This window comes from Montipora capricornis, chromosome 2, assembly GCF_036669925.1.
Source record: "Montipora capricornis isolate CH-2021 chromosome 2, ASM3666992v2, whole genome shotgun sequence".
In the NCBI taxonomy this organism is placed as follows: domain Eukaryota; kingdom Metazoa; phylum Cnidaria; class Anthozoa; order Scleractinia; family Acroporidae; genus Montipora; species Montipora capricornis.
Window position 1 is genome coordinate 43,299,454 of NC_090884.1, and position 22,735 is coordinate 43,322,188.

The 22,735-nt window shown below is 39.7% G+C and overlaps 1 protein-coding gene across 1 annotated transcript in view; it reads left to right on the forward strand.

The window, feature by feature from the left end:
- Positions 1–19,206, forward strand: part of LOC138037369 (uncharacterized) — a 27,695-nt gene extending 8,489 nt beyond the window's left edge. The window contains exons 2-12 of the mRNA XM_068883307.1: positions 553–571; positions 2,014–2,141; positions 4,312–4,469; positions 5,047–5,168; positions 7,471–7,944; positions 8,672–8,788; positions 9,136–9,240; positions 12,027–12,224; positions 14,505–14,733; positions 15,274–15,994; positions 18,534–19,206. Of these exons, the coding sequence (XP_068739408.1) occupies positions 553–571; positions 2,014–2,141; positions 4,312–4,469; positions 5,047–5,168; positions 7,471–7,944; positions 8,672–8,788; positions 9,136–9,240; positions 12,027–12,224; positions 14,505–14,733; positions 15,274–15,994; positions 18,534–18,630 (2,368 nt within the window). The 3' untranslated portion in view covers positions 18,631–19,206. The remainder of the gene's footprint in view (positions 1–552; positions 572–2,013; positions 2,142–4,311; positions 4,470–5,046; positions 5,169–7,470; positions 7,945–8,671; positions 8,789–9,135; positions 9,241–12,026; positions 12,225–14,504; positions 14,734–15,273; positions 15,995–18,533) is intronic.
- The last annotated feature ends 3,529 nt before the right edge of the window (positions 19,207–22,735 follow it).

Genomic DNA, 22,735 nt, shown 5'->3' on the forward strand with positions numbered 1-22,735 from the left:
CAACTATTTTGCACATTGTTTTGTCTCCCCTTGTCTAGCAAACAGCAGATCCGGTCGTCTTGCTGTTAGCACTTATCAGTCTGGCAGAAAATCCCACAAAAGTTGTCTCCAAGCCCCATTTTCTAAGACACCTTCTGGGGTGTGTTTCAGCCCACTTTTCTGCATGTTCAAATCCCTTTGCTCTACAGAGTTCCCATGTATGCTTTCCCAACGTTATCATGTCTGCTTCTTTTGCTCTTCCTGTGCTATCTTCCTTGTTGCACTTGTCGCATGTAGGGTTGTTTTGTGACTTGTCAATCGTTGTTTTGGTACAGGTTGTTCTCAGGCCTTTCCTGGGCTCCGTACTGTAATTAGGCTCTCTCTTTCTAGTTTCCAATTATCATTTTCTGTAGCCACAGCCAAGATTTGTGGTCTGTAACATGCTACTTCTGTCCTACTAAACTGACCATGCATCATCTTTTGAGACCACCTCTCTTTCCTTTCTTTCTGCTTTCCTCGTATAACCCCCCCGGAATGGTTTTGTGCTCGACAGCCCACAATCTTCCATTGCAGGTACGACACCCACTCACAGGTCAGTGTTGTTTACCAATACAGAAAGTATCCGAAACATTCATAAAACCTAACCTTAGGCCTAAAAGCAATTAGGCCTCATGTTAGCTTGTATGAGTGTTTTAGATTCTTTCTGTCTTGGGAAAACAATGGCCCGGGGCCTTTGTTTTGTACCTGCCACATCCTTCGCGTGGTGGTTTGTAGCCTGCCGTCAGGAAATCCTGGAAAGTCCTGGATTTCTAATCTTGTGAAAATCCTGGAAAATGAAGACAAGTCATGGAAAATCCTGGAAAATTAGCTCTAAGCACAGACAAAATAAAATTTTTGTCACAATCTTCTAGCAACACAATTGAAGCTGTCCAATTTCATATGCGGAATTCATATTCTGGGTTTTCATAGGTCCCTGGCAAAAGTCATGGAATTTTACAACACAAAAAGTGTAACGAGACCCTGTCTTCTGTTACCTGTGAACTGTGCTGGAGAAGTGTTTCAAAATCCAAAAGTCGCTCTGTAGATACGGGTATGTAGTCCTCGAAGCCCAGGATTGAACTTGATCATGCAACGGCGTCCTTCTACTGAGCATCAAGCCTCGGTCCTCCCCCTCATCTTTCCTGCTGACATTATTATCATTATTTTTAATTTATCATTATGCTTTTTCATTTATTTATTTATGTATTTGATTATTTAGCTGCACTTAGCAGGAGGAACCTGAGATTATTTGCAAGTCCAACACCCATAATTTATGTTGGTTCTAATTTGTTACTGTCTGTCTTTCCAAGAGCAAAAAGGATGTCAGACTATCCTGTCAATCAAAATCAAACAATGTGCCATCCATTGCTGCAGTTTACTTATAAGTCCATGTCTCCCACTCAATAAATGCCATCTGTACTACGTACTAAAAGGGCGATTAATGTCTCCAATACTTAAGACCTGATTAAGTAGTAAATAATTATAATAATACTTTAAATTTATTATTATTATTATTATTATTTATTATTTTATTATTATTATTGCTAATGATCCGCTGTTGAAATTCAGCAACAACAACAGACTTATTTGGCATGTTTGTGAAACTGAGAAGCAGTCTTGAGTTCACAACTTCTTACACACTTTATAGTAGTTGACATCAGTTTTGCTCATGGCAAAGTGTGGTTGAAAAGAAGACCTAGAAAAAATTGAGCCTTCATCCTTCAGCTGCTTCCCCATCATCTCAGTTGTCTCAAATACATGTAATTGGCTTGCGTAAGTGATTGGGATAGGTAGTTGCACACTGCAGCCATGTCCACCTTAAAATTATTTTACTAGCAATCATTCAGCCGTGGTAGTCAACTTGTACATTTCACTCTTGTCCTGTGTAGGTTAGCTATGGAATGGGATCCTTGTGCAAATGAAAGGGAAAAAATATGTATTGTATTTTAAGGCTCTTGACTTTAATTTCCACATTACTCCATGCGTAATTTTCAGAGCGACAGCTATAAAAGACTCAAAAAAATTCAAGGGGAACTTCAGACTGTTAAGAAAAATGTGGGATGTATTCCAGTCAAACATCAGTTGGGAGCTGCTTTATTTTCAGAGGATACACAGTGGTATAGGTATGTAATTTACACTTGTCTGATTCAAGGTATACTTGAGGCACATTGGGTTTAATCCTGGAAGTTGAACTTCAGCACAGTTACAGCATAATGTGTACTGTTAGTAGCTCAGTTAGTGGCAGCCCAGACTCAGAGAAACTAAATTTCTTTAATGGAGGTTAGCTCCAAACCACGCTCTTTAGGACTTAAAGAGGCACTGTCGTGCTAAATTTGCTGTTTTTAACTCAGAACAGGGTAAAAACCTAAATTATAATAGTATACTTAAGCTCACACGTATGACATCCCTGACAAGATATGAAATAATTATACGTATTTCTGAAAGTGCCATTTGTATTTGACTCCCGGGGTTCCCCATTGACGAGTAAAATCGTCTGGCGTTAGACAGAGTAGAATACTATTAGTCTGGCCGGTTTAGGCTTGTTTGGACGCCAAAGGTTAATTTTTAAAAAAGCACTCTACTACATTGTAATTCTACTAAGTTGTAGAAGGACACAGCTGAATTATACTCGTGACAATCAGTCATTGACACTGTTGGAGTGTTTTTTGTGGAATCCGATGTATCCTAATGCAGCAAAAATTAATGATGCTTATAAATGTTTATAATAATTATTGTTTTGAAAATTATGATAATTATTTCAATGGTATGGAACGTTTTCTATTTCCGTTGGGGAACATTGCAAACGTTTCAGAATGCATTGAGAATGTTTTTGAATGCATTTCAAGGTTTCCAAATGCGTTGCTCTGAAACACAGCTCAACGCAATTTTCATTAAGCCTGGTTTTCCCAAGGAGGGTCACAATTAAGGATTGGCCAAAACAGAAATGACTTGGGGACTCCGTGAAGCACCAGCTGAACTCTATTTGAATGGTTCGGTTGCCACAATAAAAATTAGAATTAATAATTGAAAATCGGAAGTTCAATTTTCAACCAGTGGCTTCCATTTTTACTGCTGCCAATAATATGTAGTGAAACACTTATAGATTGTTAAAAAGGGTAACCAACAAAGTGAATTCAATGCTGTCTGTCACAATCCTAGATGAGGGGCACAATTACTTGTTTAGCTTAAGTGACCTCTAGAAGGCGTGCACGGAGCACCATGGGTAAGAAAATATAATAGTAACCCATCTGTGCGAGATAATTTGCTATTGGTTACTATGCGACCATACTTGCGTCCACCCCTCCGTGAATGCCAATGTGACCAGTATCACATGACCATATCCCGGGCTCAAGTTTAGAGCTCATAAAGGCAGCCAAACTCCAGCTTATATTTTACAGTGTACATCTTTGATATAATTTGGACACCCCCCATGTCATGGTCAATTGACACCTATCAAAACAAGGGACAATTTCCATATATGTGCAAGGTTTCAATTTTCGCATTTCTTCTTCACTTGCAATAAAATTCCTCCCACTGTCTGTGTTTCAGCGTGTAATTTTTGTACTGAACTGTATCTCTTTTTGTGTGCTTCCATCTGAGTTCATACCTTTGAGTTAACATATAATTTTCCTTTTTTTCTTCCAACACCGAGCACAAACTTTATCAGCTCAGCGGTGGAAATTCTTCAATTTTTGCATTTCTTCTTCACTTGCAAGGAATGCCTTGAACAATTTTAAGTTGTGTGAAGTTTTATTCTTCTTGAAAACATTTTCTTGTCTCTCAGAGAAGGGTTTTACATCAGCTTCAGAGAACTTCACGAATTTATTGCTTGCCATTTTTCACTCACTGTTTGCACAAATAACCATGCAATTTAGGCGGGAAATGATGTCATCAATATCCTCACAAGTGAGAATATGGACAATTCGCCACTTGGGTCCCAGATGCAGTTTCCAATGAATTTTATGACTGGTGTATTTTTCTGTAGAACACTCCTGTCTAGTATATAATAATGTACATATATTGTCATTTATGACATGTATGCAAAATACATGTACTGTAAATCCCTGTTATTGTTATTATTATCATTATCAGTTTCATAATAATAACAGTGTGGGATGTAAAAACTTGTAAGCTCTGAGGACTTCAACGTGACACCGATGATTTCAGCTGCTACACCCTTGCCATCAGATTAATGACTTTTTCAGTGTGCATAGTTTGATCAGCGTGTAAATAACCAGGTGCCTTTTCCCTTGCTCCAAAAGTCAATGCCTATTCTTTCCTCATTCAACACAGGTGCTGGTGTTTGGAAGCTAGTGTACGAGAAAAGAGAGAAGCAAAAGTGTTTTTTGTAGATTATGGCAACTTTGAATGGATTTCTTGGGATAATTTTGTGGAAATAGCTCCAAACTTTTGGGACCTTGCTCCACAAGCATTGCCTTTCAAGTTGGCAGGTGAGTTGACTTCTTTCTGTCACAGGACTAATAATTATTTTATGAGTGAATGGATAACCTTTATTTCAAGGTCAAAGTGATTTAGCATTCCCACTACATGTAATTGGGGACACTTGCAAAGTTATTCAAGTGAAAAAAATTACAATATTGAAAGTGCATGAGAATGAAAAATTGCAGAGATGACAGTTAGGTCCACAATGAGACTGGATTAAAGTACTTAGGTCCTTAGTTCTGATAATTTTCTTTGAATTTTCTTACGGTTGATGATCTAGGGATTGTCTGAGGAATTGTGGGCCATTTTTGTGGGCCCAAGTGCTTGACGGAGTGCCTTCCATTTGCCACAGACAATGAAAGCTGAATTCCTTTGGCCATATCTGTTGTCATGCAGCTTGACTGTGATGTCAATTCTGTGAACAATGTACAGAAAATAAATTAATGTAGCTGACTTATTCAAATGTTAAGAAAATATCCAGATAATCAAGGATACAGAGATGAGGGAAGGAGCATCCTTTTTATAGAAAAAAAAAGTAACATTTTCTTCAATTCTGCAGTAACTGTATATTATGTGATTTTACAGGTCTTAAGAATGCAGCGAATCTGGCATTGGATTTTCAAACTGAAGGATCCAAATACCTCCGTGATTTAATTTGCAATAAAGTTTGTTGGGCAAGGAAGGTTAAATCCTCAGACCCCAATAAGGTATGGTCACAACAAGAATTTATTATTACTGAATGGGAGACATGATCTTCTCACTTATCTGGACAATTAAGCAAATTATTTTATAGACACCAGAGAAATTCAGTTGGCTTCAAGGGGAATTGAACCCAAGACTTCTTTGATGCCAGTGCAATTCTCTACCAACTGAACTACATGTACAGTATAAAGCCACTTAGTTGGGAGCAACTCAATTCATTGAGCTCATGTGTGAGTCTGCTTTCCAAATATACACATTTCTTTCATTCATCGACTTCTGCACATGGAATACACGAGCCCAAACAAATTGACCTGCTCCCAACTGAGTGGGTTCATAGCTCAATTGGTAGATTACATGTATTTGCACCTGCATTGCACTGGCATCGCAGAGGTCATGGGTTTGAATTTGTCGAAGCCACCTGAATTTTTCAGGTGTCTGTAAGAGACACTGGTAAGTGTGAGGATCCTATGTACAACTGTGTAAAAATGTAACCCGCACAGAACACTACAAGTACACTGTGAGTACGTTTGTGTCATTCAAATGATTCTTGTAAGCATGAAAACGGAAAAGAGTTTTGGTTAATAACTGAAGGTGATCAGGAAAACTTGGGTACGGTTTGAGTTTAGTAGCTAAGGAAAGAAATCCCCCCCCCCTCCCCCTTCCTTTACCTCCTCGCAAGCATTGGTACTGAGATGGCTTCCCCTCTCCTCCTCCATCAGTTGTCAAATTTATTGTTCAGCCTCAAGTTGTTCAAAGGCCAGATGACTTTATCAGGTTGATAAAATTTAATAACTGGAACTGTTTCAATTTTCACAAAGATTTCAGTATTTACTCACATGACCATGAAGATGCACACTCGATGCACGTCCATGTAAAGGCAGAAGCAGATGACCTTGAAGTGTGTAACTTGCAACTCTTTTCCTTGGAACAAAGCTGAGGATTTTAGGACACCAAATTTATACCCAAATATGGACAGAAATAAAATTAATCAGATCAAAGCTGCACGCACGGTAAAATGCACGAGCTACGTTACATCCAAATAGGGAAAATTTTAAACTCAAAAAACCCCAGCTCTGAACCAGAGTTAGACGCTTCAAAGTCATGAGCTTCTGGTAAAGGCATGTATGAAAAGCTTTGGCCAAGATGGGGTATTTCTATTTTGGAGAGTACAGTTGAAGGTAATTGAGAAGCTCTTTTAACACTGATAAGGATACAGCAATCAGTTCCTCGTATAAGCCTTCAATTACCGTTTTCGTACTCTCTTGTTCTTTCTTGCTGTTTTGAATGTTTCTGCTGTTGTTGTTGTTTTGTTTTTTTGTGTGTCTTTTGTGTCTTAGTCCTGTTTTTTTTTTTTACCATCCCTTGTTATTGTTGACAGTTGCTGTTGTTGTTATTGTTGTTTTTGTTTTTCTCTTTCTCGTTTATGTGTATGTCTGTTTAATGTCAGTTTCAGTTTATAGTACTAGTATTGTACGACATTGGAACTACAGAAGGTGTGCATGTAGTAAATATACTACCCGTAACTGTTTTAGTCACTCGTAAAAAGGAATTAAATAATTCATTTTAGATACTTATAAAATGTACATGTACTTGTAAATATTTGTAATAGTATTATTGTATGTTCAATAAACTTGCACACACACACACACAACAATAATTATTCTGGAGAGTGACATATCCACTGTATACAAAGTTATCAGGCCTTTCAACTAAAGGGCCAGTATCTAACTGGGACCGCGGAGCCGGGGGGGCTGGGGGGGCCTCAGCCCTTAGACTAAGGGGGAAAATCTGAGAAATCACAACAGCAGGAAATGAGAAGGGTTTCTATACAATCCATAAGTTAGACGTTCATCACGTGTTTTCCTTGGTTTTAATTCCACTCTGATCGGGAACGTATGAACACTTCTAAGTGAGTTCTTATATGCACTCTCAGTGGTTTCGGTAAGACTGGCAGCCGTCTAAAAGTGTTGGCTGTTTCACTAAGAGGAGTCGGATACTTTTTTCGCTAAATTTAAAAAAATCTAAGACGTATTCTTTTCAAGCCTAAGATTAAAAATAATTCATTCTGGCAATGACAACGTGAAGTCATCTAAAAGTGATCATCAATTTGGCTCATTTTGAAGTGTGGCGTTTTGCAGTGTCCTTTTTAAAGGGCATGCTCCAAGACACCCCTACATACATGTACATGTTATTCACCGGCCCGGAGGTCCGTAAAAACTGTGCCCGAGGTCTTGAGTTCGGCCCAAGTCCACATGTTCATGTAGCAGTAGGTCTTGTTATTACCTAACTTTGTGTCCTCTTTCTTAGCCACACATTATTGAAGTTGAGTTGGTTCTTGATGATTCAAGCATTAATCAACAAATGGCCAAGACAAGATATGTTCATCAGACAACAACAGGCACTCAAGAGACGATCCAAAGTCCAGCTTTCCAAACATCCATTCAACCACAGTCACTGCGCTCCAAGTCAGCGGAAAGACATATTCCACCGCATCCATTTATGAAAACTCAGACTGCTCATGAAACCCATTCAACTACATCCTACATGGAACAGCCAACCAACAGTCCTTTAGATGTCACTCGCAACGTATTGGATGGTACCCAGCCACAGTCTACACAAAGCCCTTTTCAGGGTGAGAAAACTAAATTGGATCAACAGACTCCACAGAATGCCAAATTTGATCCAGGTAGAGAATTACCAAAGGAAGTTTTTCAACATCAACAGACACTGCCGAACCAGTTATTTGAGAAAAAGGAGGTCATAGATGTCATGTTGTCAAATGTAAGTCATTGGTTGACACAGTCATCAGTACATTCACTTCGCGTACGAAAAATCACTTCTGGGGTTATCGTGAGGTCGACTTGTGGCACGTCTACTCAATAGAATTTGATCGTCTACGTGAAAGTAGTCCTGTTGACAGTCCTTCTAGAGATCTCTAGACAACTTTCACGCAGACGATCAAATGTCATCAAGGTACATGTATGTACATGTAACTCCTGGGTTCAAACCATTTACTACAATAGTTATTGTGTTAGAGGGAAGAGAAGAGAGTGGTAGCGGCTGTCTTTGAATGATTTTCAAACACCTTTTTGAAGATTACTGGCCTCTGAAATCATTGCTAAGGTACATGCATCTAAGGATCCCCAGCTTCGTTTCAAAAGATCTTTGGTTGAAGTGTTCAAGGATCTTAAAGGATTCTTAGGCTTATGTTCATGAAGGACGTTGCTGGTTACCAGCAAATTAATGAGGCTATTGTGGTACATGTAATTTATAAGCTAGAGGACTGTAAAATCTTTGTTTTCAAGATTTTCCACCGCAAGACATTGTTTCGTAAAACAAGGGTACGAAAAAAAAGGAAGAACACTTTAATGTTTCAAAAATTAATTTGGGATCGCGTGTAAGCGAGTAAAGATAAGACAGTAAAAGGCAGTTGTGTCAGGAAAACATATATATATATTTCTTCTTATTACTCTTCTTCTTCTTCTTCTTCTTCTTCTTCTTCTTCAAGGTTGTCTCACCTGATAATCTATCGTTTTTCATGGCTCGGGGCAAAGCAAGACAACTCCTTGCCACAATTAGAAGCATTTTGGGAGATGCGGTAGACGCAAAGGCTGAAGGAGGAAAGGTGAGGTCATGATGCAGTGCTCCAAAATAGCATATGTTTGAGATTGGTTGGGTTTAATCTCCTTGGACTCTTCCTGAGGGCTTTTAAAGGTTTATTTCATTAACTTTCTAAGTTTTCACAGAATTCGCGGTGAGGGCAAAACCGGTAACATTAAATTAATAATTGACACGAGGGCACATTGCGGTTACAGGTTTATCGCATATGGGGCAAAATTATCGGGGTAAGTGCCACAAGATATGGTGCTATCCAAGAAACTTTTTTAAGACCGTTTGTGATGTAGCTAAACCACGAAATTGCTTTTCTTTTTTTTTGTTATAAACAGTGGGTTTCATATTTTCTGTAACCAGATATACCCAAGAAAAGGAGATGTGGTGGTAAAGGCGCATAACACAAAGAAATTTCGCGTTGAAATCATTGATATCCCAGGAAATGCTGGACATGGAATAGACCAGGTACAGTATTCCCTTCGTGTTTGTCTTTCTGTCTGAACCACTGGAAGACTATTTCTTTATTCCAGAATTAAAATGAAGAAACTGCACAGATGAAACTCTGCAGCAAGCGCTTCCAAAATTAAGGAAGGGAATTGATATTTTCCGGCAATGACGGAAGAGTGCGAGTGCAAAAAATAGTGGCTCTTGCCCTTTGCAAGTGTTTTTACTTTTAGTGCAGAAGACTGTTGTCATTCACTGGACAGTTGCATTGAATTTTAGAACATGTAAAGGGGCGTCATTGTTTTTTATTGCAGGGAAATGCATTTTAGACTTTAACTTTCACTTTAAAGATCACTCCATAATGCCGCTACTGCGTGAACTATTAGACCGAGCACCTCTTGTTTTCCTTGACATGTGTCTACACCGGTCTTCTTAATTTTCCAAATACAAACAACATTTTCTTGTTTGAAGACCGAACACAATAGACCCTTTGCATAAATGGCGCCCAAATTTGAATAACAATACTTGATACATCCTTAGCCTCGTGTTTATGTTTCAAGACAAAGGATTTTTCTCATTAATGTGAGGCTAAGGATGTATCAAGTATTGTTATTCAAATTTGGGCGCCATTTATGGAAAGGATCTATGACGGGGGACAGAGAGATTTAGCACACCCCAAATATTGGCGGCAAACGACTAACTACAGCTTGCCAGCTTGCCTTGTCTCTCTCATGCAGCACCTAGCTAGCTACAAGTAAACTGCCTAGCTTCCCGGGAGTTCTAGTGGTCTAGTGGGTAGAGCTTCCGACCATTGTTACGGCGAAGATCGTAGGTTCGTATCTTGCCCAGGACTCTGATTTTTTGCTTGTCCTTTCGCTACTCGCCAAGCAACTAGTTTCTTTCTTGTCTCTTTCTTTTTAGAGGTTGCTCGATCTCTGAAATAAGCTGAAACCAAAACAGTTTCTTTGATGTGACTTTTGCAGTTTCCTTCTGGAACGTCATGCTTAATCTCTCTGTTGAACCACCATGCAACCCTTGCGTCGAGAATCCAGTGCGCTTTTCACTACCAGACCGTCTCTCCTTTCCCACTAAATGCTAAGGCTCTTAGTCAATCAATGCAAGAGGTCTCCGTTTACGTCACATGTTTATAAAGTAAAGAGCTTTTGATATACACATGGTGCGCAAAGGCCTTGAAAAGTCCTTGAAAATATTGATAATATATCCTTGAAAAGTCCTTGAAAATTGACAAAAAGGGGGAAATCCTTGGAAAGTCCTTTAATTTTCGACAATGGTCCTTGAAAGTTTGTGAAAGCTCCTCGAATGAAATAGTCTTCAGTGTCAAAGCATTGTTTTGGTTGTATGAAAGTTTGAGAGCCCAGCAATAAATAAGCATGTTTTCTGTATGATTCATTTGTCAATGAGTTTGTTTGCCATTGAGCATTCGTTTAAATTCCTGTTTCTAGGATAGTTCATTGGCCCTTATTTGACGTACCCTAGGAAGCGTACCTTCTTTAAGGGTTAGATATTGCATTACCCTAACCCCCTCCAGTTGTTTCGAAAGTATTGTGAAACACGAGAATAAGAGTGGCACGAAAGTGCGCTTGAATCTCACATCAAATTTCAATCAAAAGCTACATTATCGTCTTGGTTTGGTTCAAGTGCTGTTTCTTCGACCTTCTTCCGTGCAGAAGAATTGTGATTAATTATTTTTATTTCGTGTCATTTTCTCTTGATTTGTTGGAAAACAACTGCAAGCCCTTGAATAAATGGACTTTGGTGCTTGAAAAAACGTTGATTTTCTTCTCCAAAATTTTGCATGAACCATGTGTACATGAATCGAAAAGTAGCCAAGCAAGGGAAAACGATCATTAAAAGTTAGGTCAGTACTGGTTTGTCGCTCTCAGTGAAGTACTCTTGACAATACGCCGCCTGCAGCTCTCGTATCAAACCTCAAATACACATAACTCAGTCAGGGTTCACTTTCCTTTTCCTTTTTTTATTTTCTACGTGTAACTTTTCAGCAGAAATATTTTGAAAGATAGTGGATGGAGGCAGACCTTATGGTGACGATGATGATGAACTTTATTTAAGTGTCAAGTCTTTTAGCGCTGGAGCACTGAGCACTAATGGGCCATTTCCGAGTTGCTGTTTGTCTCGGTTTCGAAACGAGTCTTGGTGCTCAACTATTGTAAGGGAAATGAGTTTCCATTTGAATGGTTGTGCACCAGGACTCGCTTTGAAGCTGAGGCATGTAGCAACTCGGAAATGGGCTATTGGGGACAATGTACGTACAAATTAACGGTTTATGGTTTAGGATTTATATACCGCACACACCACAAAGTCTCGTGGCGGTTTACAATTCTTTGTCTGGGGTGAGATCGAACTTCAGCTTGTAAAGGCGTCTGGTAGCCGCTATCAGTCCATATTTGATCTCATCCACCCTCCCAACCCATGCATGTAAGTGGAAGAAGGACAGACCACACCACCGGGGGACCTTCTCTTACTCGTCACGAACAGTGTGTGGGTTCTTTAATGACCCACAGTTAATGCACATATCATTATAATTCAACTCAGATCAGTCAAACATCGGTTTTTATGAAGGGAAGAAAATACCCGCGGAGAAAGACCTCTCGGAGCAGAACTCAACCCACATATGACGCCGAGTCTGGGAATCGCACCCAGGCCACATTGATGGGAGGGTGGTGCTCTCACCACTGCGCCATCCCTGCCATCCCTTATCTCTTCATTTTTACCCGGAGACACATTTATGCCCAAACTAATCAATTTTTTTCTCACGCTCTTGTCAGGTGAAAGTTAAGGATATTGACTACGGGAATGTTGAAATGGCTCCATTAAAGACTCTGTATGAACTTCCTGCATCTATTAAGAACATTCCTCCTCAAGCAAACCATGCCAAGCTTGCAGGAATACGAAAAAGGCAAGGAATGAACATTTATTCAGAAGGAGCAACGCGGTTATTAGACGATGCAAGAAGGAGGAGACAGGTAATTAAGGAAGGTACCCGGCGTCGTTTGAACCTCAGTACTTGGTCTACGAAAACGCGGAGACAAAACTTAATAATGATTACTAAACTATGCTCAGAGAAGCAGTGTAGGAAACCCAAAAGAAATGACACTATAGCTATTGAATTGGTCAGTATTGCACCTTTCTCGATATTTAATAAGCTCAATAATGCACGCATTGTGATTGGTTCTCACCTATGAGAGTTGCCGTTCGTCTGTGTTCAGTAGTACATCACAAAAGACGTCAAAATGTGGTAAGAACATCAGTGACACACTCGGCTATCGCCTCGTGTGCCACTTTTTTTGTTACCCATTTTGACGTCATCTGTGATCTATTACTGAACAGACGCACGGCAACATGGAATCTATTTTTTAAAGAGATTGACTGAAGAATCGCGTTTACGGCAAAGGTCAGATTGAAATAAAATTCGTGTTTTGCTAAAAATGGAAGAAACTCGTTTGATATGAGCTCATTTCTTGCGTGTTAGCAGAAGGTATCAAGTAACTTTTCAAAAGAGAGGGACGAGTTAGAATAACATCATTTTCACGCTTTTAAGACAAGCAGCAACCCACCGTTTCGCGTTTTCCATTTCACGTAAACGCAATGCTTAATAGAGAGATATAGCATCACGTTCGCGTGACTCTAGCTTCGCGTGACTTACGGCAACTCGAGTATTTAGTTACTAAAAAGCAAAAACAAAAACACGGAGTCTTTTTAAACATTGTTTGTAGAAAAAGACGCTATATGAAATGAAAATCCTTACCCGTCAAATTTTGAGAGTTTCGAAGAAGCAGTTTTGTCGGTCAATATAGTCAAAGTGAGTTCATTGCAGCAAGGAGTCAGCTATGACTTGAACTATCTATAAGCATGAAACCTAATTTTTCCCTCCTTTGCCATACCGAAAAATGGTTGTGGAGCACTTTTCTTTGGCAAACAACTTCTTATGTTGAAGAAAACGTGAAGAAAATTCCACGTATACGGCAAACACGAAAATGCCTACTTTCACAAACGGCAAGAACGCAGCCGGCAAACGTAGAAAATGGCGGGAAAATCATGGTCACGTGGTCACTTCTGACTTTCGCGTTTCTAATCTCTCTATTGAACAGACGCACTGCAACGTGAAATCTATTTGTTAAATTGATTATGTGATCCATGAAACATACTTCATCAAATAATGATGAGAGTGACAACAACAATGATATGACGATAATGTCGATGGCCACTTATGTAACCAAGGCTGGCTATCGAGTGCTGTAACCGTTGCGCCAAGTCCTGTCTTCAGATAATTAGCATCTCCTTTACGGCACACAGCAAACGTCAGGGTGACATTGAGTTTTGTCAAAATCAAAGAAACTAGTTTGATTTTAGCAGATCTCTTCCCTATTCTCCAAAGATATTAAGTGATTTTTCAGAAGAGAGAGATGTTAAAATAAATATATGTCATTTGCCGGCTGGGAGGTCCGTTTTGCGAAAAACTGTGACCGGTGCGGCCTCGGGCAGCTTTTGTAAGACCGAGGTCACATTTTTTCACTATACGGACCCGCGACCCTTAGCTGGTAAATAACTTATTTATTTTTTCCTCTCTCTCTCTCTCTCTCTCTCTCTCTCTCCCTCTCTGAAATCACTTTTGTAATTGTTGACTCGCATCGTGTTTGATAGCAAATGCCGTAAACGACTTACTAACTGAACATTTAAGGGAGAAATATTTTTATTTTAATTCTGTTTCCAAGCCTCTTGTCAAATAAAAAAACTATAGGAAATGCTGTAGACGACTCACAAACTGAACATTTAAGGGAGAAATATTTTTATTTTAATTCTGTTTCCAAGCCTCTTGTCAAATAAAAAACTGTTTTGAAACTAATTTTATTTTGTATGTAAACGGATCGGTGTCAAAAAATGCCGGAAATTTAAGGTCGAGGATAAAAACTTCAGAGCGTTCCAGTTCCTGTTGGCAGAGATAGGAAAATCCGGACCGCGAGAAGAACCAATCAGATTTCAGGATTCGATACCTTGCCCTTTTGAAGAAAATAAATGAATATTTGTACTTTTAGTATGAAAAGCAGCAGTCTGCTATTTGCTTTGTCACGTAAACGCGTTGCTTGTACTATGTAATATTCCCTTCCGTTCGGTTGCCTGCAGGAGCTCGACAAGTTGGCAAGATGCTGCGCAGCTATGAGTTCCTCAAGGGAGGATTTTAAGGGCATTGAGATGTGAAAGTGAATTCTGAAAACTGTGTAGAGACCTTGTCTTTTTTTTTTCAGGCAATGAAAGCATCAGTTGTAAAACGAGAGCCAAATGGTCTTCTCCATGTAGAGCTGTTTGAATCTTCACTCTTCTGTCCAAGTTTGAATGTTCAGCTGGTGAAAATGGGCTTTGCTGAAATAGACCCATTGCAATGTAATCTGTCTCGGTCAGACTTTTCATGTCTTTGTCCAGTTGATGGTAAATCACTAAATCCCCAGAGGTTCAACAACAATCAATTTTCTTCAGGTAGAGTGTGGGAATGAACTCAAATTTATATCCACCATTAAATTCTTGTTCAGGCGCCAGTTTTGTAAAGTTGCAGCACAGGCGTCGATCGACCATCGGTCGTATAGCATTTTTGTGACCCGTCACGCGAGGAGGAAAGATTGCATGACGAGTGCGTCGGAAGCTATCGGTCGTATACGGTATAGTACTTGATAGAAGTCACCTGAGTTGTTACCACTAAACATAATTACTTGTAACACTGCGAATGTTGGTAGATAATTAGGCCGCTTTCACCAAATACTAGACTCAAATAAAAGGGCTAAAAACTCGGAATAGAACAAAAACTTTACAAAGTTCACTTTTGCCGGAGGGACGAGCGTGTGACCTTGATCGTTATAGTCTCCTTGATCGTACTTGTTTTCTTTTAAACTTGTATTTTCGTCTTCTACTCAAGGCCCTAGCTGTTTCCCCGCGTAGTCGTGATCACAGCCCTCACACTTAAACCTTGCGCTAGAAGACTTGACACTTAAATGAGGTTCGTTATTGTTTAATCTTTTGCAGCAGGACAGCAGCCATCACTTACAAAGAGGAAGCTGGAGTCGCATCAATGGGAAACGCTTTCAGTTCATTCTGATTGGGAAGACAACTTGATAGAGATAAAGGACAGGAACGATTTGTCACCAGCAGGGTCTCATTCAGAATTGAGTGGGCGACAATCAAGAGAACAACTGTACGTCCCCCCACCCCCTGACAGCAATTTTGAATTGTTGTCTCCTTCTCGCTCCAACAATACCGAATTTTCTGCACCAACTGGAGCAAGAAGCAGGTTGTACCAGGATGCAAGCCTGTCATCTCGATCTTCCAACAGTGAACCTTGCGAATTTGAGCTTCCTCGCTCGGCGAATTTAGCCAGTGACACGAACCGTGATGTGTATCCGATCGCACCAGCAGAAGGAGAGTACAGTGTACTCAGGAATCTAGCTCGCCCTCCATCTCCGTCTGCCACGAGTTCAGACACCAGTGGAATTTATTCAGATGCGAGTGTCAACAGCTTGTCAAGTACTGAGAGCGTTATGAACATAGAGTCTTTACCGCGGGAGAACGTTTTGGCTCCACAACAGTATGTCGATGATGTTTCAACTCGACAGGATTGGAGGAAACAGCGAGAGGAATTAGTTCAAAGAGACGAAGAACTGCAAAGGATCTTGGAGATGCCTCGTAAGGAAATGAAAAAAATGTTATCTTTACGACAGGAAAAGGAAAAGTTGGAAAGAAAAATCAGGTGAAGCAGCTTGTTGTTATATTGAGTATTGTTGAGAGTGAAAATGCGGTTTTCAATTGAGTATTGTAAATTCTGGAATTGCTATGTTGTACCAGCTGATGCTAAAAGCAATAAACCGTCCTTAGATTGCATACCGTAGACGGATTTTCCTTAACATGCACTAAATCACGTAAATATCTTGGTGCAAGGGCATTTATGACTGTTCGGTTATTAATAGTCACTTCTGATGATGTATGTTGAAGCATACGAAACATGGAGTAAAACCATAGTTAATATAATATGGAGATAGTTATGAAACTCGGCAAGTTTCCTTTTTTTTATTTGGTTTTTGTTTTTGTTCACTGTTTTTGGCCCTGACCATGCACAAACGACACCTTTTTTCGAAAAGACAGCCAAATCAAAAGTTTCGATAAATTTATTCAAAACTCATTTGGACGGTGGACAAAAGATAGTGCGTGGTCACCGTCAATTTAAAGTGAAGCGCGATGTCGCTGTTCTCACTTTTGAAGTTTCTGGAGAGTTTCATAAGCAGTCCATCTATATGAACTATGCTAAAATGTAATTTCAGAGGATTCCCTTTGTATCTCATGTTTGTCACCGCTGATTGTGTTGTTCGTTCTAAAGCTGAGATGGTAAAGAAAAAGAGTATAAAAGATCATCGCAGTGACAGAAGCAACTTAAGCGGTTGCTAAGAAGCCAAATACACAACGTGATCTCCTCTCTAAATTAACGATTATCGTTAATTCGTAACTTGCTTAGAATTTACTATAATCGTTATTTTAGGACACTGTGTCCCGGGACTTGTGGTAGCAGAGAAAATAAGGAAGTACAAAATATTACATCCGTGGATTGGATTTGAACCAGGAGTTTGTACTCTATAGGAACCGCTTCACCACTGAAGATCAAGACACAGCATACTCAAAATACTAACCCTGATCGCTGCTGAAGAGTAATTAGGCCTGAGCTAGATTAGTAATTTAGGCCTAAGCCTCGATTTTAAAATGTTGAGCTTTGTCTTTTGTTGAGTTTGGAAAGCGACCTTTTGCAGTGTTTTTTGTAAAAATTACGTTCATAACTGCGAAGATCATAGCTTCACTTGATTTCATATCCGCAGTTCATATATATGATTCATTTCATATATTACCATTTCATCAATAATATTGTTTGTTGCCGAGTGATAATACAGCATTATGAAATCGTGTTTAATGACGGTGTCTACTATTGTTATTGCGCATACGTTCTGCGCATCTCGAGATACTCGGGTTTCCTATCGGTAAATCTTTCTAACACAGGGATATTTTTGCGCCGTTAAAAACTATCCGGAAAAAGTAGATCTTAGTAAGTACTCTTGGTATCCAAAAGAAAATTGGGGGTTACCATGCATTTTTGAGAGGTATGTAAGCTTCAATTTGAGAAAGAACACCACACATTGCTTTGTATTTTAAAGCCTTCATCAAATATTATTCATGAATCTTTGAAAAATGCGTGATTACCCCCAGTTTTCTTGTTGGATTTCGATAACATTTGTTAAGATCTACATTTCCTGCATAATCATAAACTGGCGCGGGGCAAAAATATCTTTGAATTAGCTACTGGTGTGGTGGTCAAGTGGTTAGGTGACGAGTTAATCAACATTCCCAGGTTCGACTCCTACGTCCATACACTTGGGTTGTCTCTTAAAAAATAGATTACCATTTCCCCATAATCCATATCAAGCTTTCAGATTAACGATAACAGTAAATGATATAGTCAATTCACAAATTACGAATTAACGATAACCATTAGAGCGGTTTTCAATTGAGTGTCGAAAGTAATTTGCGAATTGCTTTGGTTTTGGATTACTTCACTCAGAGATTGGTTCAAAGTTCTCGCGCCGCTTTTTCAACCAATCACAACTGAAACCAAAACCAATCGTGGCTCGCGCGTGCACATTTTCCCGCGCTTTGTGTCGGCTGCGTGTAATTACTTCGAGTTTTGATTGGTTTACTGAATTGTCTCCGTGCTTTTTGATTGGCCAAAGTAATTACTTTGGTTTTGGTTTTACCACACTTGATTGAAACTGGCTCTAATTCAAGGTAGAGAATGGGCTGCAAATACACTTCCGCCCTGAAAAAGCCTCAAACTCTACTTAGCGATTGCGCTGTGCACAGCACAACTGGATCTCTCAGTCCAACCAATGTGACAAGGGATTGACCAACCTCGTTCCCAGGGTTTTCTCTTCTCTGCCTAAACGACTAAGTAGGCAGAGAAGAGAGATCCTGGGAACGATGTTTGGGATTGACTGTGGAATTCGTCATCAGTTTCTGGGTTTCATCTCTAGCTTGTTGTTGATTCTCGTGCTTTTTCCGGCAAATAATTGTTCCTCATAAGTATTCGGATGTGAGTGTATGTTTGGGAAAAATGCCTTGCCTGGGAGAAATAGTTTCAACTGTTTAAAATTGTTTGAAATGTTTTGGCAGAAACTGCATGTCATTGCATGTAATCACAACTCTTTTCGCGATTTATTCATTAATTCTAAGTTCGTTTTCTTTGCCTACAGGATAAAAGGGCTTGAAAATCATATCTTGAAGCTCCAGAAAGAACTTAAACAGCTGGAAACGGAAAAGAAGGATTTGGAAAGTAAATGCAAACTATGATGTCCTTTTGGAGCAGCGTACATGGGGTTTTAATCGTGCACCAGTCCAGTCTGACCATACCATCGACGCAAACTGGAATCTTGTCGCGGAGAGCTTTATTTTCTTGTCTGTTGGTACCTGTTTTCACGTTCATGATTCATAATCTGCGGGTTAACTTGAGTTCCAAAAAACGTTGTGGTTACAACATGGCTACCCCCCCCCCCCCCCCCCCCACCCCCCTGCAACAAAAGGCTTCAATGATTTTAATGATGATTGAGACTTCTTCCCTGAATACTTTCTCTTTTAGAATATTTTTCGATTTTTTTTTGTCATAAATCGTTTGTATGAATACTAAAAGAGCTAACAACAGGAACACCCAAAGTGAGGTTAAAAACGTGATCTAGGGCATTCCCGTCAGTTTTTAATGGACGAGCTCCCACCCCTGGGGAAAGGGGGTACCCATACTGGAATGAATTCCAAGCATTTTGCAGTTTAATGTTGGGGTTTTAAGTCGTGATTTTCGTTGTGATGTTCTTCAGCTGAGTTAAACTGAAGCAACAGAGGGTTTGGACACTGAATAAAAAACCGTTGAAATAACCTGTAATTGCAATTTTTGTTTACATTTCGGGGGATAGAATCTCATCATTGTCGACATTGTGGGTCCTACCCTGACGTCGTGCAGTTCTTTGTCAAAAATGGATTGCCGTCACGGTATTCTTGCAACACCTTTACCTTCTCTGTTTCTCAGAGCTCCATGTCATTATGTTTCATTATGTATCGGCGATGTTCATGCCGCAAAACAGAGAAAGGCAGCCAACTCAACCTCCCGAATCAAGCCTTGTTTTTATGGAAACCGTTTCCTGTACCGTTTATGGAAAGTACCGTAAAGATGAACTATTTAACACGCTTAGACCTTTAATTAAGCCCAGTGAACCTTCGCGAGTACTTAAGAGTTCATAAAAATGCGGAAGGAAATTTCAGTGATTTTCGAGATGCTTCTATTATGGGGACCTATGACGTTTAGAACAATGGATTCCTCTTTGCACCTTTAATAGACAGCTGTATTGTCAACTACTACTAGTCGATGAATGAATCTCATCCGGTGCCGAAACAAAGGGTTCTTTTGTTTCAGTGATTCGCTCAGTGAATGTTTTCTAACAGATAAATTCCTGATGTATTTGCTTTCTTTGGGTGGGTCAATTCTGAAATCCTTTGCTTCGATTTGCTCTCCAAAGGCGCTAGGTCAACCAACACCATATCATCATCATGTATTTATTTACGATCGGATTTTAGAGTACCTTGGTGTAGTTCCTATCTCTGAGCATTTATCCTCCCAACCATGATATAGGGGCTTTGTCTACTTTTTTTCTTCATCAGCATAAGGCTATCGTTTGCTAATCAGTCAACCCAGAATAGAGCGGTATTCAAGTGAGTGTCGAAAGTAATTAGCGAATTGCTTTGGTTTTGCACTACTTCACTCGGTGATTGGTCCAAAGATCTCGCGCAATTTTTTCAACCAATCAAAAGTGAAATCAAAACCAACCGTGGCTCGCGCGTGCACATTTTCCCGCGCTTTGTGTCGGCTAAGTTTTGATTGGTTTACTGGATTGTCTCCGTTCTTTTTGATTGGACAAAGTAATAACTTTAGTTTTTGTTTTACGACACTCGATTGAAACTCGCTCTTAGGTACCGAATATTGAAAGTGCATTGTAAAATGGCCTATCTCTGAAAATTTGAACGCAATGTACCCGATATTCTCTGAGCAATGATGCTTTGAAAATTCGAAATTTTAGAAAGGATATATGGTATCATTAGCGCCTTTGCCACCCAAGAACCAAATTATCAGTTTTTGATGGCCAATAACTGGCTCGTTCTCAAAGCTAAACGGCTTAAAATTGGAAATGTAACTAAGTTTCACAAGTTCTTTTGCCTTTTGAAGTCAATTTGTAAATAGGATGATGCCTTCTGTGAGCAAATTCATATGTTTATAAAACAAAATGTAAACAATGGCGTCAGCAGAGATTCCTTTATACCGCAGAGGAGAGACCACGAGCAAGTTCAGGAACTCCGTGTTGGGTTACGTCCCACAGGGTTTTAACACTGAAGAGTTATTATACGAAGCCTATGGTCTCACTATCGTCCTTATCCGAGAAGACTAGATAGTCTATAGCCAATCGCAGATGTCGCTACAAAGGCAGCACTTTCTCCTCAGTTATAGTAAGACCGGTCGAAGTTTAGTCCGGTCCGGTCGAAGACTGACTGCCCCTGGGTCTCCGAGGATGAACCAACTGAGACCTCTATGTTGTATTGAAAACGTCATTTTAAACTACTTAAAAACGAGAACAGAGGACCGTGGTTGAATCATAGAGGTCCAAAGTAAATAACAATACCGGAAACGGAAGGGTAGGCCCTTGTCTGTACCAAATCAGATTCGGTCAGGGTCGTGGGTTCCTCATTCGGTATAATCGGTATTGTGATTCCCATGTTTTATCTCGATGCCTCAATATTTCATGCACTCCTTTTATTGTATAATAGCGGAGCTAGCGGTTTTCGATTGGATTGCAGACTCAACCCAGGGTTAACTCACCTAAACCATAAACATAAGCGAAGCTTCATTTTCCGCGGGCTTTCTGTGGCTCGACGCGGCTACACGGCCATACTACATCATTTATAGTTCTTTAAGGACGTTCGCGCCCAAAATGTTCCCACGTACAGAATTTTTTAAAACTTGCCACGCAGAAAGGTAATGATCTACTTTTGCCAAAAAGGCAAAAAAAAAAAAATGGGGAGGGGTGGGGGTGGTCACCGTGCTCGTTTTCGAGATCATGAGGTGCACTTTTAGAAGATTGCGTTCCTTTAAGAGGATCTTAGCTTACAACTGTCAGCAATAAGAAAGCCACATTAGTGAAATTTAGATCAGGTAAACGTTCTCAATTCAACATAACTAATATAACAAAATTAACCTTTACAGCTGATGTCTTTTTCTGAGGTGAAATAGACCTTGAAAAACGATACATATTAGTCTAAGAAAGAAAACTTTTGTCGCACGAGAGCATAAAAGACGAAAGATTTGTAACTTCTCACGCACAGATTTTTTTTGTTTTTTGTTAAAATCGACAAAATCAGGAAAGGAAGTGATCTACGGAAAGAAAAATGGGGGTCACCGGGCTTTCAAGAGAGTAAAATACCTGCGAAGCTCTCAAAGTGATGGTACATTCGCACTGTCACGTCATTGTGTGACATTTCCGAGAAGACCTGGGTCCACAGCTATCCAATGGTGCCACACGCTTTCACGTTCCATTCTTGTGGAAGATGTTTGCACCTTTAGCATCGTGTTTACCATGGTGGTCTGCGATGCATGACGTGTGCGTGACATGCGCGAAAAAACGGGCAGTAGCAACGGGCGCGAACGTCCTTATTAAGTTCTTTTTAAATACACAGTCAACGCTTTTCGTGTTCAGGTGGAAAACGGATTGGAAGATGTTTTCTTTCTGCATTTTTCGCTGGTTTCAATCCAGTTTGACATATCATGATATCTGTGGTCCACACTGGCGGCTACGCAGTTATTCAAGTCAAGCATCGGAGGGATATAAACTTAAAGCTCAGTGTAGATGTTTAATTTGCTTACAGCTGCTATTTTTCTCTGTATTGCAATTTTTTGGCACATCTTTATAAGCTCTGATAAGGTTACATGATTTCTGGCGGACCTATATGTAGAACAGAAACGAAAGGAGAGCAAAAGAGAACGACAACGACAAAACGGAATAGCAGTAATAGCTCGTACCTAGTGGAAGAAGTTACTCCACAAATTCTTTCTTTGGGCACTAAACAGTTTGTGATTTATACGGATGCGTTATTTAAAGTGGATGCGTATGTTTAAAAGGTGGTTTAATCGGTTTTCCCTTTGTTCAGGAATGAAAATCGATCGAATTTTATTGTCAACTGGAATTAAATAACAATTATCTGTTCTATCTTGGACATAAAGAAAAGTTGATTTGCTTGTTTGTTTCGCTCTAAAATGCGAGCGAACAAGTGCTTTTTTAATCCGTTTGCTTAACTCGTTTTCGTTGTGCCTCGACAGTGACAAGAAAATTTTGCCCTTATGTTATTTAACAAGAGAAAATGA